Source organism: Nesoenas mayeri (genome assembly GCF_963082525.1).
Source record: "Nesoenas mayeri genome assembly, chromosome: 1".
Taxonomy (NCBI): domain Eukaryota; kingdom Metazoa; phylum Chordata; class Aves; order Columbiformes; family Columbidae; genus Nesoenas; species Nesoenas mayeri.
This window is the reverse complement of record NC_137541.1, coordinates 152,764,608-152,781,689: the sequence shown is the minus strand read 5'-3', so window position 1 is coordinate 152,781,689 and position 17,082 is coordinate 152,764,608. Positions and strand designations below refer to the sequence as shown.

At 40.0% G+C, this 17,082-nt stretch overlaps 1 protein-coding gene across 1 annotated transcript in view; it reads right to left on the bottom strand.

Annotated features, from left to right (window-relative positions):
• COL4A1 (collagen type IV alpha 1 chain) overlaps nucleotides 1-17,082 on the bottom strand; it is a gene marked incomplete at both ends in the record, with an annotated part of 132,487 nt that overhangs the window by 6,747 nt on the left and 108,658 nt on the right. Inside the window, 14 exons of the mRNA XM_080363190.1 lie at nucleotides 1,608-1,820; nucleotides 1,963-2,061; nucleotides 3,666-3,794; nucleotides 5,680-5,751; nucleotides 6,162-6,234; nucleotides 9,268-9,401; nucleotides 10,065-10,250; nucleotides 12,157-12,207; nucleotides 12,724-12,822; nucleotides 13,565-13,645; nucleotides 13,750-13,876; nucleotides 14,762-14,901; nucleotides 15,796-15,885; nucleotides 15,975-16,073. Of these exons, the coding sequence (XP_080219316.1) occupies nucleotides 1,608-1,820; nucleotides 1,963-2,061; nucleotides 3,666-3,794; nucleotides 5,680-5,751; nucleotides 6,162-6,234; nucleotides 9,268-9,401; nucleotides 10,065-10,250; nucleotides 12,157-12,207; nucleotides 12,724-12,822; nucleotides 13,565-13,645; nucleotides 13,750-13,876; nucleotides 14,762-14,901; nucleotides 15,796-15,885; nucleotides 15,975-16,073 (1,593 nt within the window). The remainder of the gene's footprint in view (nucleotides 1-1,607; nucleotides 1,821-1,962; nucleotides 2,062-3,665; nucleotides 3,795-5,679; nucleotides 5,752-6,161; nucleotides 6,235-9,267; nucleotides 9,402-10,064; nucleotides 10,251-12,156; nucleotides 12,208-12,723; nucleotides 12,823-13,564; nucleotides 13,646-13,749; nucleotides 13,877-14,761; nucleotides 14,902-15,795; nucleotides 15,886-15,974; nucleotides 16,074-17,082) is intronic.

Sequence of the window (17,082 nt, the reverse complement as noted above, 5' to 3'; positions counted from 1 at the left end):
AAACGACACTTGCTCTGGAGGGCCAAGCTCTCTCAGAGCAAGTGACTTCTCTTAGTTCTGTAAGGAGGGAACAGGGCAAGGAGTAGCCCAGCCTTGCCTGTAGAATTATGGAATAACTTAGGTTGGAATAGACCTCCTAACCCCCTGCCAGTTATATCACATTCCTTGGGTTCATAGTCAGCTGAGTTTTGAGTATCTCCAAAGATAGTGATTCAACAACCTCTCTGGGGTCTCGTTCCAGTGTTTGAGCATCAGCATGGTGAAAAAGCTTTTCTTTATGTTTCACTGGAATGTATCTCATACTTGGGTCCATTGCTGCTTCTGTCACTGAGACCCCTGAGAAGAATTTGGCTCCAACTTCTCTACCCTCTCTGTAGACAAATGCAGACAGCAATAAAGGACTCCCCTTAAATTTCTGTTAAGGCTGGACAAGCCCAGTTCCATCAGACTGTCCAAATTGCACTAGCCGTCTTAGTAGCTGGCTGTTGTATTCACTGTGGTATATCAATGTCTTCCTTGTTCTGGGAGGCCCAAGTCTGGGCACAATATACCAGATGTGGTCTCACAACTGCCAAATGGGAAGAATCACTTCCCTCCATCTGCTAGTTATACTTTTGCCAACAGAGACCAGTTGATTCAACAGTGGGGAGTGGGGTATTTGCTGCAAGGGTACACTACTAACTTATGTTCAGTGTTGCTCACCAGGACTCCCAGGTCCTTTTCTGCAAAGCAGCTTTCTAGCAGCCTGTCCAGCTGCTACTGGAAATACCCTGTTTCCCTGAAAATAAGACAGGGTCTTATATTAATTTTTGCTCCAAAACTTATTACTTTTTTACATGTATAGCTGCCTGGACACTATTTAAATTGGCATTTTTTTAATGAACTGTAACTAGGGCTTATTTTTGGAGTAGGGCTTGTATTTTGAGCATCCTCAAAAATCCTGAAAAATCATGCCAGGGCTTATTTTATGGGTAGATCTTATTTTCAGGGAAACAGGGTAGGAGTCAGGTGCCAGTCTGTTCTGTTGCATGAGGTTATCTCATTCTAGGTGCACATCTTTGCGTTTGCCTTTAGTGAGCTTCATGAGGTTCTTCTTAGCCCTTTTCCCCAGCTTGGGCACATCCCTCTGAACAGCAGCTGTGTCCTCTAGAGAATGAACTGTTCCACCCAATCTGGCATTACCCACAAATTTGCTGAGTGAGCTCCATTTCATCACCCAAGTCATTAACAAATTCATTAAACAGTATTGGCCCAGTGCTAATTCCTGAGGGATATCACTAATCAGCAGCCACCACTCAGACTTTTGTACACCTGATCACATGCCTCTGAGCCTGATGGACTCATCAATTTTCAACTCAGCTTATCATCTACTTAGCCAGTCCATATCTCACTAATACTGTGGAAGACCATGTCAAAGGCTTTGACAAAGACTTTCTTAAATAAACTGACACTGTTTCCACTATACATCAAACCATTATTTGAACCAGCCTAGAAGGCATAATAAAGCATCAGGTAGCCAAGAATAATTACACAGGCTTGTTCAATACAGTTCTAGAAATGAAAGAAACACTTGGTTTGTAATTAATTCTAATTTAGTCTCTACTTACCCAGATCTTGGCCATGTGCTCTTTCATTGCCTTGTACATAAAGCAAGGAGTAGCCATGGTAAATCAGCCTTGTTCCAAATGGACACGATGGTTCTTCAGTGGTTTGACTGTGTCTGGTAACAAGGAAGCCATGAGCAACAGATGGAGCACCCGGTGGGCCCATAGCCCCAGGCAAACCTTCAGGGCCTGGTGGACCAGGGAATCCTCTGGGCCCTGCAATACAAAGAGTCTCCTTTTATCTCTACAGACAGTTGAACTCTGCCTACAAAACTTAAGCAGTGACATCAGATACACTCACACCTAAACTCTTCTGTTATTTTTCTATGAAGAAATCAAGTCTTTGTCATGGGCTTACCTGGGGGACCATAAGGACCAATTTCTCCTTTTTGCCCAGGCTGACCATCAAACCCTGGACTACCAGGTGGTCCAGGTACACCTGCAGGTCCTGTCACCCCTGTTGAAAAACAAGGAATAGTTATAACTGGATATTACTTCAGGCTGGTTCTGACTTTTTGGCTTTTAACACAGTACAGCACAGGCAAATGTCAGCAAAAAACAAACTCACGCAGATTCAGTGCCTGGGTGGGTTATTGTCTCCAAAGTGATTACAGAAGAGAGAAGCAGAGACTGTGCTTCTAAAGTACCTAGCATTCACCTGGAATATGAAAAGGACGGGCAGGAATCTCTTTCCTCTCTGCTTATCATATGACTCAATGAAAAAGTGACCATAAATAAGTAGGGTCATGAACAATGGGAAAATCAGTATTCTCTTAGCTTCTTCCCAAACAGGTTTTCAGATATATATTATGTCTTCCCTTTATCAGTTTCTAGGGATGTTTTGAGTCCTACACAAACTCAGTAACTCTGACTTTGGGAAACAGAAGTTAACACCATCAACATTATACCACCATTTCTGTGGCACACCGGAAGCTTTAGATAGTCACAGCTGTCCTTTCTGTGATCACTCAAAAAGCAATATTGTGTTCGTGTATCAAACTGACTGCTAGAGAACAAAAACAGATCCCATAGAAGCAAACCCATGCTGCGTTCAATCACTGAGATTATTTCATAGCTAATTCCTAACAGACAACAGTTTCAGAATTGTAACCCCACCTTCAATAGCAAACTTCCATACCTATTATATTAAATAGAAAGAAGATATTCATTATATTCCACTGTAATTCCCCATCATCTTCTCACAACACAATCAGGAACAAAGCTTTCCTTTTCCCTTAGGGTGGTGAGGCACTGGAACAGGTTACCCAGGGAAGTTATGGATGCCCCATCCCTGGAAGTGTTCAAGGTCAGGTTGGATGGGGCTTTGAGCAACCTGATCTAGTGGCAGGTGTCACCATCCATGCCAGGGGTGTTGGAACTACATGATCTCTAATGTTTCTTCCAACCCAAACCATTTTATGATTCTATGAATCTTAATAGCTTAAGAACACCTCTGAACTCCCACTCTCCATGTCCTGTGATTCTGAAGAACATGTGTCCTTGTGCCAGCATTTCATTTGTCCTACTCTTCGCTACGTTTTCTTATGCCCTAATGTGTTTAATTTTTGCAATTCACCTTTTCTTTATAAAAATTGTAATGTCTGAACTAAGAGACAAATTCTAGGACTATGGAACAAGCTTTCTGAGGAAGCACTTTCCACTCCAAGGTCAAGGTGTTTTTCCTCATGCCTGTCTTCTCCTAGAGACACACAGTAATTAAGTTTGGAGTCAACACTAAAGACAAGATACCCTAACAAATACGTTCTGGGGAAAGGATGAGCAGTGTGTTGCAAGTCAATCTGTTTCCTGCTGATCTCAGATACTGATGTGATGACTGCAGAATGAGAGCCTATAAAAAAATCACTAGGCAGGCATCTGTTTCTGGGACTCCCTTGGATGAGCTTCAAAGAGAAGTACTCTCTTCCTCATCACTGACACAATTTAAGTGGCTTATAAAAGCTGGATAATATTATATCAAAAATCTTCTAGTGTCTAGCCTATCATTGGTCTATTTTTACATTACTTAAAATGTATTTCTACTGGCAAGTTAGAAACTCTCACCTTGCTGCCCTTTGGGACCTGGAAGTCCTGGGAATCCTTTGAGACCCACTGGTCCTACAGGGCCAGGTAAGCCGGGATCTCCTTTAACAAGCTGAAAAGCACCTGGTGGGCCTGGTGGGCCTTGTAAACCTGCCAAAGTTAACAGAGAAAATCAGCATGTACTCAGTACTGCACAATCAAAAAGTGAGAAAACAATGTTACCTTGTATTACCCTTTATACAGTCAGACAATAGACAGAGCCTATACCTATAAGATAACAATGTGTCCGAGACTTTACATGCGCATTGAGGACGGTCATGCCTGTTAAGAACCCAAACCCGAAGTTGACTCAGTGTAGGAGACAATGGGGTACAAGGCACAATGGGGGAAACAGACTGGGCTGAGCCTCTGCCACTGACAAGTCTCTTGTAGCACCTAAGTAGCTGCACATATTGCTGCTAAAAACCATATTGCTACCTCCTACATTCCTAACTCTCACCAGATAGGACAGAGCAGGCCCACAGATGCAGCTCTGACCAGAAGCACTGCAGCCAAGGTGAGCAAACAGGGAGCAGCATCTGTTGGGGGTGACATTCGCAGTTTGTGCAGCAGTTTGCTCAGAAGAGCTGCACACTCTGCCAGTTATGGGGCTGCTGCCTGCTCTGCTCACCAGCAGGCTTAGGCTTCAGCCACAACAATCACGCCAACTAACTGATGGCTGTGCAAGCCTAGACAGAAGCTTCAGGGCTCCAGGGAATTAGAATGACAATATCTTTCAAAAGAATTAGCATTTTTTGAAGTGGACTCCTTCTAAGAACTATAAGAAGACTGACCTCCTGCAAGAAAATAGCGTCCACCACTGCAACTGCAAGGCTTCAAGGTCTGAAATAGCTGTGCAGACTTTACGTTGCATGGAGTTCCCTCAGCAAGTTTGTGGATGACACCAAGCTGAGTGGTGTAGTCAATAGGCTGGAGGGCAGGAATGCCATCCAGAGGGACCTTGACATCCTTGAGAAGTGGGCCAACATGAACCTCATGAAGTTCAACAAGGCCAATCGCAAGATCCTGCACCTGGGTTGGGGCAATTCCCAACATCAGTACAGATCGGGGGATGAAGGGATTGAGAGCAGACCTGCGGAGAAGGACTTACAGGTATGGGCAGATGAAAAATTGGATAAGAGCTGGCAATGTGTGCTCACAGCCCAGCAAGCCAATTGTATTCTGGGCTACATGAAAAGAATGGTCAGAAGGTGAAGGAAGATGATTTTGCCTCTCTACTCTGCTCTGGTGAGACCCCACCTGGGTACTGCATCCAGCTCTGGGATCCCAAGTACAAAAAAGACATGGACCTGTTGGAGATGGTCCAGAGAAGGGCCATGAAAATGATCAGAGGCTGAGAGAATTGGGGTTGTTCAGCCTGGAGAAGGCTCTTGGAAGACCTTATTGTGGTCTTTCAATATATAAAGGGGTCTTACAAGAAAGATGGAGACGTTTTACCAGGTTCTTGAGTGACAGGACAAGGGGCAACAATTTCAAACAGAAAGAGGGTAGATTTAGATTGGACTTAAGGAAGAATTTTTTTTTTTTTACAGTGAGGGTGGTAACACACTGGAACAAGTTGCCCAGAGAAGTTTTGGATGCCCCACCATTGAAAATGTTCAAAGTCAGGTTGGACGGGACTTTGAGCAACCTGGTCTAGTTGCAGGTGCCCCTGCTCACTGCAGGGGGGTTGGACTAGATGACCTTTGAAGATCCTTTCCATTCTATGATTCTGGATAGGTTCTAGGATACCATTTAAAGAATCTAATAATGACAAAACCTCAGTATGGATTTTTCAGAGCAGTAGATAAATACATTCACTCTCTACCCAGTACTTAAATCTAATTTGACCATTTAAATGCTGATATGATAATATCTGGTTTCACATTCTACCTTTTTACACTGAATAAAAGGAAGAGGGAGATATCTTCTGATTAGTCACAAATAAACATTTTAACAACAACATTTGGGAAAAAAGCAAGTCTTTGTTTTATACCTTTAGATCCAGGAAGACCTTGGTCACCTCGCTCACCCTTAAGGCCTGGGAAGCCAGGAGATCCTTTTGGCCCTGAAGTCAAAGGAAATATTTACATGAAAATTCAATTATTCCTTGATTTGAAGGGATATATGCAGAATAATCATGTACAATTCCCTGATCATGTAAGGGCCATGACTTTATTTGCACAAGTATTTTTTAACTCTTTGAAAGAAAAAGATACAAATGACAGCACTGTCACCAGAGAAATGATGACTGAAAACAAATGTTTTAAATTTAATTAAGAATACCTCCAAATTATAAAAATCATTTTAAAAAATCTCTATGTTATTTTGTGATTTTTGATGCAGCTTTCAATGTCTGGTTTCAATAACTTGTAACACAGGGTGAACATTCTTTGTGTACCTTTTTTTGGGGAGAGGAAGGATATGAGAGAGACATCTTTGCATACTTTTTAGGAATATGGCAAATCTTCTTCTCACCTGGAACACCTGGAACTCCTGGAGGTCCCAAATCACCCTTTTGACCAATATCTCCTGGTAAACCAGGACTACCCTGTATAAAAGAAAATGTGACGTATAGTTATCCTTCACTATTATGATACGATTCTCAAATAGGTTATGTATTTTCCTAGAAACCTACGAAAAAAAATTAATGTAAGAGAAAAACCATTAAGTTTAAGGAATGGTTATTCTCTACCACGACCAGAGAAGCATTTCTTTCTGGAACAAGCACGACACCTTGTTCTTACATTTTTTTTTTGCCTTACAAAGATACTAGATCAGAATAAGGTCTCACTAACAGTATAGCTAATACAAAGGTTCTCAATCACAGCCCATGCTGTTATGAAAAATGTTAGTAAGCACAAATCTCAGCAAATACTAATTTCAGTGCAGCCCCAGCAGTTGGTTCCTAGTTAGATAATTAATTGAGGTAATTCTAGACCACAGCAGACTTGGAAACTTCTTCATTCATGTGTGGAATCAAAAGAAATGTGCTCAACAATTTATAATCCTCTGAAAATTTTTACTTTTCGGCAGGGCTAGAATACTCAAGGACTTAAAACACTTCAAACACAAGGTGCACTCCTCCTTCTGCCTTCACTATTATAAACTGCTCTCCTGAAATTAACGGTAGCAAGTTCATTGTAGCATCACTTCAAGGAAAACCAATCCCATATTTCAAAAGATTCTGTAAATAGTCATTTAAATGACTGCCAATTTCCTTTGCTTCTTCTGTCTGTTGCAGATCATCTGCAAAGAGCTTGTAAGTATAGTTTCTCCCTGGCTGAAGCCATATGTCAGTGATAGTCCCCCATATAATAAAATGTGGAACACAGGCGGAGGAAAGAAACAAAATCCCTTTGCTAAGGAGCTTATTGATCAGAGGTCAGCGAAAAATAACATCAAGGGTGGGATTCATCTCCTTACATTTGGAGGGCAACAGAATAGACACACACAGGAGTGATTTATCATTTGATGTTATATTCTTATATCGAGGTGAGAAGCATGGCTCCCTACCAACATCTAATTCTTTCCACTGACTGCAAAGGGAGAAGAGATGACTAGCTCAAAAATGGATGTCAACAGTGACACTTTCAAAGTTAAACAAAAGAAATGTTACCCTTGGAGTGGTGGAAGCTATTAATGAAATAAGATTCTCTGGTTTCCTTCAGTCAAATCGTCACAGTATGCAGGATTGTTTAAAGAAATAGCCCTCTCTATGTATCATAGCATGTAAACTTCTATAGCACAAACCAGGAGGGCTAACATTCGTTTGGAAGACAGTCATGAGTCAGACAATCTCATTAAAAGACTTTTTTAATAACTGGGGTTTAGGTTATAATAATAAAATGGAATTATTTATAAAAGGACTTTATTGCAAGCTTTCCATCAAAATACTTTTTCCACAACAGTGTGCAGATCGTTAAATTTTTTTTTTTTTCCTTATCAGATATAGCTTGGCAAACAACATTTTGGTTTGGATCTGCTTCAAACAGAACTATTTCAGTTAGTGAAAATGATGAAAATGTTTCTTTTCTCTTCAATGCTAAAATGCATACAAAACCCCAAGGGATTTGTTTGTATTTCATGGTCTGATCTCTGCATCATCTTTTTTGGACAGGATCTTTGGACAGGCTGTGTCACCCATATTGTAATAAAATCTTCTTTTTGATATGGGTTACCATGTACCTGGAGATGTGTATGAGCAATTGAGCTGTAATCATGGCAGGAGCCTGACACATTCGGGAGGATGAAGACATTAGAAACCCATCTTAGTATATATCACCAGAGGAAGTTTAATATTGAAATAGCTTGCCATGGAGCATTTCACACTCAGTTAACAACCCAATACTGTGCATTGTGGCTCAAGGACAGTAAAACATTTTCTTCTGACTGAAGGCATGAAATCAAAATCCTTTGGCACTGCCCGTTCTCGATAAACAAACAGTTTTGGATGGGAATATCAACATGTGAAATGCTTTAGAATTTCCCAGGGTACAGAAATTTAGCTCTCTGCAGAAGTAATGTAAATTCTTAGAATAGGGAAAATATACTGGAATGTTATTTTTAAATTTACTATCTTCAAAGCTGGTATGCTATGGTATAGTATGGTCTCAAAGATAAAAAGGCATAGCCAAGATCTAGTCTCAGAACACTGAAGCAAATCCTTAATGTCTCTGTGAAATGACTCCTGGATGCAGAAGAGGATGCAGTAGATCCCTGTGTTATCAAGAATAACGTGGACCTTTTAAGTGCACTATCAGTATCCCGCTTTTCACATCAGGACCTTATTCCTGGGTATTTCTTCCTTTTGTACACTAGGAAGTGTTCAGTCATACCTATCTGCTTTCTTTTTCCTTTTTCCATAAATTTTATTATTACTACTAGTATTTTCTTAGTAGGAAAGAGGAAATGAGAAGTTAAAATACAGAACATATATTTTCAGTTTGGAAAAAGGCAGTGGACACACCAAGAGAAAGAGTATAGAAGACCAACTGTTCTGGGTGACTGTCCTATTCTACTTTATTTTCCCTAATATACAGAAAAGGGACTGTTTTAGATCAGGGAAAATGAATAATATATGACAACAATGTATTAATAGCATTGCCTGTTTGTATTTCTAAATCAGTAGCTATATTTCATCACTGTCAGTACTGAAAGTGCACTTTATTTGAAAGGTTTCATAACAAAACCAAACAGTTCAGGTATTTTCAGAAGGCAATCCATCATGAAATATGCAACCTTTAAAATTAACTACTAATGCATTTGCAGGATTTATGTATGTGCCGCAGCCATCCTGTACTGTTAATATACTGTAAATTATATTCTGGATGTTGTATGTTACCACTCACTATCTATAAATTTCTAATAAGTTCATTAGATCACCTGGGCTTATTGCTAGGCAGCCTTTAATAGGAGAGAATGGAAAGGTTTTCAAACTGACTTTACTATGTCAGCAGTGAGTCCAAAGGCACTTTGAGCATAAAGCATCATTATTTTGGATGAGAAACACCTATGATTAATATACCCATTAATTACAAGAGGCAGCTTTCAGCAAATTTGGAGAGCACTGAAAGTAACTTACTGGCAATCCCTGGAAACCTGGATCACCTTTGACTCCTGGACTCCCAGGAGTCCCAGGCCAGCCATCGCTCCCCTGCTCTCCTTTGGCCCCTTTCACACCTGGGGGTCCTGGTGGCCCTGTCGGACCTGGTAAACCTACAAACCAGAAGAAGAGAGTATTCAGTGGCAAAATTTGTTCAAAGTAGTACCTGATGGAGAACGAGCGGGTTTAATCTACAGATGGGCAGAACCAAAGTAATCATCATAACCTTTCAAGAAAATAAGTCGGAGAATCTGTGGCAGGGAGGCCCATATGACTCTCCATCTGACTAGACCTGTATCATTTATCAGTCTGTGGCTGATGGAAAACAGCAGAGAGTTTTCTGTATGTGCAGAACCAATAGACAGTGTGTTCTCAGGTGTGAACACGATAGAGACATTGCAGCTCTGCTCTGTTCTCCTCCTTCACCTCTACCGCAGGGCCACTGCCAAGCTAAGGCCACACTGGGCCATTTTTAAACACATTAACACTCTGGGACATAGGAACACAGAGCCATAGCTGCCTTGAAATAGTAAATAAGGGGAAACATGGAAATGGGAGGCAAACTTAACATCAGAAAAAGACTTTTGGACAAAACCAACTGCCCGAGGACATAAAAATCAGCCTATGACAGGACATAAGGCCAAACTGCCCATGGAGGGGAGCTCTTCTCTGATCTGTGAGGAGAGGATAAATGAGGATATGGAAAACTGATTATATTATTAATTAATTAGGTGAATCGTGATTAACATCAGTACATTAACACTAAAGAGAATTACCTGGATGGCCAGGTTGGCCCTGGGGTCCTCTGTCTCCTTTAGGGCCCTCCATTGCACTTCCTGGTAGCCCAGGAAGCCCTTGGCTGCCCTTGGGGCCCGGTGGACCAGCATAGCCCGGTTCTCCTTTCAGGCCTGGGATCCCCGGACTTCCTGGGGATCCTGGAAAACCCACCTCACCTTTCACACCTAAGATTTAAAACAACCCCCAAAAAGACATAATTAGAGAAATGACTGCAGTCACTGGAACTTTCTGTCTTACATTCACTCATAGTAAGCTTTATTCCTTAAGAAAATATCAACCTTGCCTTTATACTTTCGCACAAGAATACAAAACTTGAGGAAAACTGTATTATTTCCACATTATGACACAAACTATGAGAAAAAGAGTAGTTTGACTGACATATCTTTTCTTAGCTAAACTGATCACTGGGCTATTTTAATTCACTCTAAAAACAGATGAACATTCAGCATCTCTCTATCAGTCCTTCCACAAGGAATACAAAGCCCCCAAATCCTCACTCCATTACAATTATTATTGTCATAGCTGAGTAATGGATGCTTTGCTTAACTAAGCACAAAAGGACTTGCTCCTGGAGAAAAAAAGAAATATGCCTTTTACTAAAATCTAGATTTAGACACTTAGTACTTACTTTCAGGCTTGTACAACTATTTAACATCTGCAATTCAGTCAAATTTTAAAACATGATTGAGCAAAAAGAATATAGGTTAGCTGGTATAAGTACAGTAATAAGAGAAATAAAATTTATAAAGAACACTATCACTGGCTGGTTGTCTACACCGAACAGGGTCTTTAAATTTTGGACTTGTTTTTTTAGAACTACAATATATTTGGAACACAAATGATGTCCATTGGATATCTATTTACTCTAAAACCAGATATTTTAAAATAAGCTGTGCTGACAAAATGAAATGGGTGAGGTGAGAAATGTGCTCTCACAATCTAGCATTCTACATGCCTTAATAAGTTATGATTAGAAAATTTGCTTAATAAAATAAGTTCTCTAATATTAGGGCTTTATCAGCAATTAATGACTGTTAATTAATCTGAGATGGTAAATAAAAATATTCTTAATTCTGGTTTATCACTTTTGATTGTCCACACAAGTTTCCTCTATTTCTAGAATGAATGAATGAGGAAGGGCATTAATATTTCAGGCTATATAAGTTCTTCAAAATCTGCCATGTCGTGCTAATTTCATAGATGGACTAGTTGAATCCTTTTTGTTTTCTAGGTTCTTAAAATTGAAAATCCTTTAATTGTACACATTTTCCTTCAGCAGCAGCAGTTTGATATTTCTTCACTACTGTATCTATTGCAGTCTAGTGTCTGGGACATACTTATAAAAAGGAGCATGGTGCAATACAGACACCCTGACCAAGCATTGACTCAAGCCAATCAAGCCATTCTCACAGCACAGTGTAGTGATATACTTTGCAAAGATCACAAGTGGTCTTGAAATTGTGACAGCTAGGTGCTTGTACCCAAGCTAGTAAGTCCTGAGTCCAGGTAATAACAATATTCAGTAAGATCTCATCAGGTCTCTACTATCTTCTGCATGTCTGCACCATGCTCCTGTGCATAGCTTAGACATGTTCTGCTGAGCTATAGAGAATAACTATTTTAGCAATGAATAAAATTGCATCTGGGCTGCACAAAAGACTCTTGTAAAAAAATTACTGCAGTATCCTGGCCATGAAACTACTATCTTTAGGTGTCTGGTGCACAGAGCACCACTAGACTTTGATTCTTGCAATATTAGTAGGAAAACAGAAATATTTGGAGTCACAAGCACAGCACACAAATACGGGAGTTATTTATATTACCTCATCACAGCACAGCTTGCAGTAAATTCCACACTACGAATAATTACCTATTTTAGGGCATATCTAACTCATGTCCAAGATGCTGCCACTGTAACAGAAATTAGTATTTGAGCCCCTCAGAGTTTCTGCCTGCTCTGAAAAGGCCAAGCATGTAAAAGAAGGAAGGAGAAAGTATGTCTGAATTACAGGATTATGTTTATATTATGTTGGGAGGGAGGTTTGTCGCTTGTTTAAAGAAGTGTTTTACCTTTATCTCCCTTTGCACCGGGAAATCCCGGAAGCCCTCTACCTGGAAGACCTGTAATGCAGAGGCAGCAAAAAATCAGAAGACGGGACAACAATTAAATTTAACCTGTAATGAACAAAACTTTATTAAGCAAATATAAAATCTAAACAAATTATTTACGTGCAATTTCTTCAGGGCACAGACTGTCTTTGTTGTGTATTAGCATTGTATCTAGCACAATGGGTCCTGTATGACTGAAAATGCTACCCTAAGGCAAGCCCACTCCATTATTTCACAGCTAAGCTGCAGCTTGAAATTAATTCCAAAACACGCCAATTCTTTAAAGTATTGCCAGTTTTTGTGAAAGAAATTCTTTCAAGATTACACTGATTCAACACAGTTGCTCATCTAAATGATAAGCTTTACAATGACAATATTCAGTAGCCTGCACGACACCACACTAAATTTAATTTCTAAGGTTCCATCCCAAGTACCTCAAACACAGAACACCCCTCTACCAGCTACTATTGTATTCCCTGCCGCTGTGCATTTTGGTACCCCATAAACTTAACATGACAGTCACAGTACCTTGTTCACCCTTTGCACCAGCTGCACCTGGAATCCCATCATAACCTGGTTCACCTTTCTGTCCAATGGAACCAGCAGGACCCGGAATGCCAGGTTCACCTGAAAAATCATTGCCATTTTCATTTTAGCGATGAATCATCAGACATCTTTTTAATACATTATTTTCCTCCAAAGAAAAGGGTAATTTATTGTTTTGCTCCCACAGAGACCAAGAAGATACTTGCATGATGACTTCAGTGTGACTTTTCCCTGAGGTTACTTCTGAATTAAATCAGGGTGAGACAGGGCTCAAGTATTACAGATTTTGACATAGTCAATGATCATGAATCTCAGTGAGTTTAGAGTGCAGGAACTCCAGTAAAGACTTGTGAATAGCACAGCCCATTGTCCAAAGAGATGATACATTCTGCAGCCAGTAAGTAAACTAAAAACACAAGGCTCTAAGTTCAAAGAAGTTGTTGTAACAGCAATGCTCTCCTCCCTATTCTATTTCCTCTTCAACATCTGTGTAATTATGCCAATGTGGTGATTCAGGTTTGGGCCCAGGGAACAACTTGATGTTTTTTTAAATGAACTCAGAAACAACAGAACTAATGGCCACAGCAGCAACCAGTCTTGTGGAAGGTAGTAAAATCTCTCTCACAAACAGTGCGAAAGAAGTACCAGCCCCGCTCTACACTGACTTGGATTTAGGGTAACAGCACGGTATTTTTTGGCTTATGAAATGAAATATATGAGACAATATGAATGCAGAACACCACAGTATTTTGTTTAGCCGCTGCCTGGAGGTAAGCAATACTTTAAGCACCATAGCATTTGGTGCTTTATGTTTCTTTTCTACCTGGTTCTCCTTTTAAGCCTGGAATGCCACTTAAGCCAGGAAGTCCTTTTTCACCCTTTTCTCCATGGCGGCCAGGGCTCCCTAAAGAAAGGAAGAAGACATGAGTTTACATGAGAGACATCTGGTACAAGTTTCACATTAACTTTTCACAGCAATTTCTGATTTATTAAGGCATAAACACTTACCTGGAAATCCCGCCATGCCAGGGGATCCTTTGGGACCTGGGGCACCCGGCATTCCAGGCATTCCTGCACTACCCTTTTCACCTTTATCGCCAGCCAAGCCTGGACTACCTGTTCTTCCTGGTTCTCCCTAGAAGAAGCAGCACATGTAAAATCCACCCATTAATTCTGAAACAGCTTTTTCTCTTTGCAATAGTAATGTCACCCCTCTTATCCATCAGGCTTATAAAGCATTTCATTCTTTTTCCATTTATAAATCAATTAATTTAGGATTAAATTTTGCATTACATTTCACTATCAGAATTATTGACTTTTCTAGCAATTGCTTAATAACAATATATGAAAATTAGTAGTTTTCTATGCAATTTTATGATGGGTTTTACAAGGTCTTTTCAAAATTAGCCTCTTAACTTACTTATTACACTTAATCATCTTCAAAAAAATCTTTTTTAAGTCTTAAGCAAGTTTGCTACCAGATGAGTAAGTTTTTTTTTTTTACTTATAAATTCATGATCAGTCATTGTATTGCTAGGAAAAGGAATGTGAAACAAATGAGAATCCTATTAGAATACTATTTGAGGTTAAATTAACTTTACAGACAGTATTAATACAGTTCTCTTTTCAGTAATATCTGAGCGTTTCATAGTGTTTTTCCAGATTCCCGGTATCTTTGCAAAAGTACAGAAACACTATTTCAGTGTGATAATTTGCTCTGTTTGTAAGAAACCATTTTCACTTTATTTACATGGTATTTTTATTCTTCTCCTCCCCCATATTTCTTGCACTGTAAATTAGCCTATTCTGAAGAGACAGAATAAATAAGAACCCTGGAGACAATGGTCCCATCAAACAGAATGCAACTAAACCTGTGCATATGCGCATCTTTCAAGCTTCTCATCAGGTATTTAAATGAGCATAACAGAAAATACAACAAAATAGCTTAAAGGTCAACAGCATCTTTTCAAATGAGGTACTTGGTAGAGACAGAAAATTAAATCTTTAGGGGTGTAAATACCTTCTCACCAGGAGACCCTGGAAAGCCAATTCCAGGAAAACCTGGTGCTCCTTTGTCTCCTTTTTCACCTTTTTGCCCAGGGAACCCTGGTGTGCCTGGTGAACCTGGCACTCCTGGGAGACCCTTTTCTCCGGGTGTTCCTAGTAAAGAAAAGAGGAAAAAATGGGTGTATCAGAACTAGTGGCACCCTAGCAGTGTTGACAATGACTTTTCAGTGTTGCCTTAGCTATTCAGAGCTAGAAAAGCAATGTAACTCACTAAACCAGCTGGCAAATTAACTTTTGAAATTCCCTCTCTAAATGGGACTTTTTATGTGAAGACAGGCTCTCCTCCGAAAAGAAGGTCATAATCTTAGATTCAGACTAAACAGAGCTCTTGCTAAAAATATGAATTGAATAAAATTTTATGTGGATTTGAATAATTTCTAACAGGAGGACAGTGACAAGGAGACTCTGCTGTAACAAACTCTCCTGACCCCCTTTACCATTTCGGTCTTTCACCTTTGATTTCTGTAATACTCCAGACACAAGGCCATCTGAGTGGCAACAAAGTTTCCATGTTGAGATACAAGTTCTTCTCCATTCTGTTCTTTAACAATCCCCTTGGCAACAGCACTTCCATCCACTACAGTTTGTAATTAACATGCAGTACATAGCAACTCACCAAATATTTTAGAAGGGGCAAAATGCACAAGAAGCTTAATGCAGCTCACATACTAGCAGAGACACAGACAGACTAACAAGTATCGCTTGAACAACTGCCCTGCCTGCAACAAATACACTAATCCTACACATCCAGTTAAAGAAACTGCATGTAGAAACTTAGGAAATCATCCCACTATTTGTATATCACAATAGGATTCAGAAAGCCTGAATAGGATCACAATAGGATGTCCCAAAAGCCTGAAGTTCAAACATTGCAAATAGTACAACCATTTAGTAGATCTACACCAACAAATATTCCATACAGGTCTCTCATAATGTTCTATAATAACTTGAAGAAAACAATAATAAGACATTCCCAGCAATCAGTACCTGGCAAACCCATTTCACCAACTGATCCTTTTTGTCCTGGAAGTCCTGGATCCCCTGGGTACCCTGGGGGGCCCTGATCACCTTTTGGTCCTACAGACAGCAGAGAAATTAAGAATCCCATTAGTTAATGTGTTTTCAAACAGCATGTGAACAGTCTCTGTTGCTACCTTCAGACATACCTGGATGTCCTGGAGTACCAGGTTCACCATCCTTTCCTGGAATTCCTGGGTCTCCATATTCCCCTTGTAACCCTTTTTCTCCTGTTGCTCCATGGTCCCCTGGATACAAAGAAAACAAACACAATGAGATTAGTTTTATAAAAATTTTACTGTAATGCCATATAATAACCCTTCTAGTTAATTTTTGATCACTGTTGCTTCTCTGCTGAACAAGGAAATGGCTGAAATCAAGCTTCATATGTTGTACAGTAGAGTGACACTTGAGTAAAACACAACTGTCCAGTTAGTAAACCAGCGCTGAGGAAAGGCTGCAAACTATTACAATTTTACAGATGTCTGTGCAAATTACAAGGCAAGTTATATCTTTATAAGACATTGCAAGTGAACATGTGTTTGCGTTAGATATATGAGTTACTTCAGAAGTGCCAAACAACATCAGGTGTTAACAGAAATGATTGATTTGTTCACAACCAGAAATTTGCAGTCTCCCCAGTCCTATCTGATGTTAAAGCATCCTCATCATTCCATAAGGCTCCATGTCTTCTTCTGTGGTGTGCCTCTTCTCCAGCCTTAAGGTCTAAGCTTTTTGGACATAACCCTTTCCATTAGTTTTGCATATGCATGCAGGACAATAGGTTACTGAAGACAGCTTTCTGAATATTTTTAAGTAAGCAGATTTTATTAAAAACATCCCAAGGTGTCTGTCACGGAATATTACCCCGAGGTTAATTTAAGGGACAACAGGGTCCAAAGCAACCTTTATTAAACCGGTGAGAACAGGGTTCTAATATTCCAAAATTGACTTAAATACAGGTTCGAATATCAGTTGAGGAAACTTACTTAGGGGTGGCAACCACTACAGTAGGCGGTCCACAGAGTGCATGCACGTGGCTTCACTCAAAACAATGCCAGAGTCGCCCCTGAGTCCCGGAGAAGCACACACTTGCCGAAGCCTGTCGCGGAATTATTTTAAAGAGATACGCGTACTTGTAATGAGTACGGAAAGTGTACACTCGCGATTCCGCGAGGTTAAATTTGTAATACACTCGCAATTGTGCGAGGAAATAATTTAAAGTACATGTGCAAACGTGCACAGAAAGTATAAATA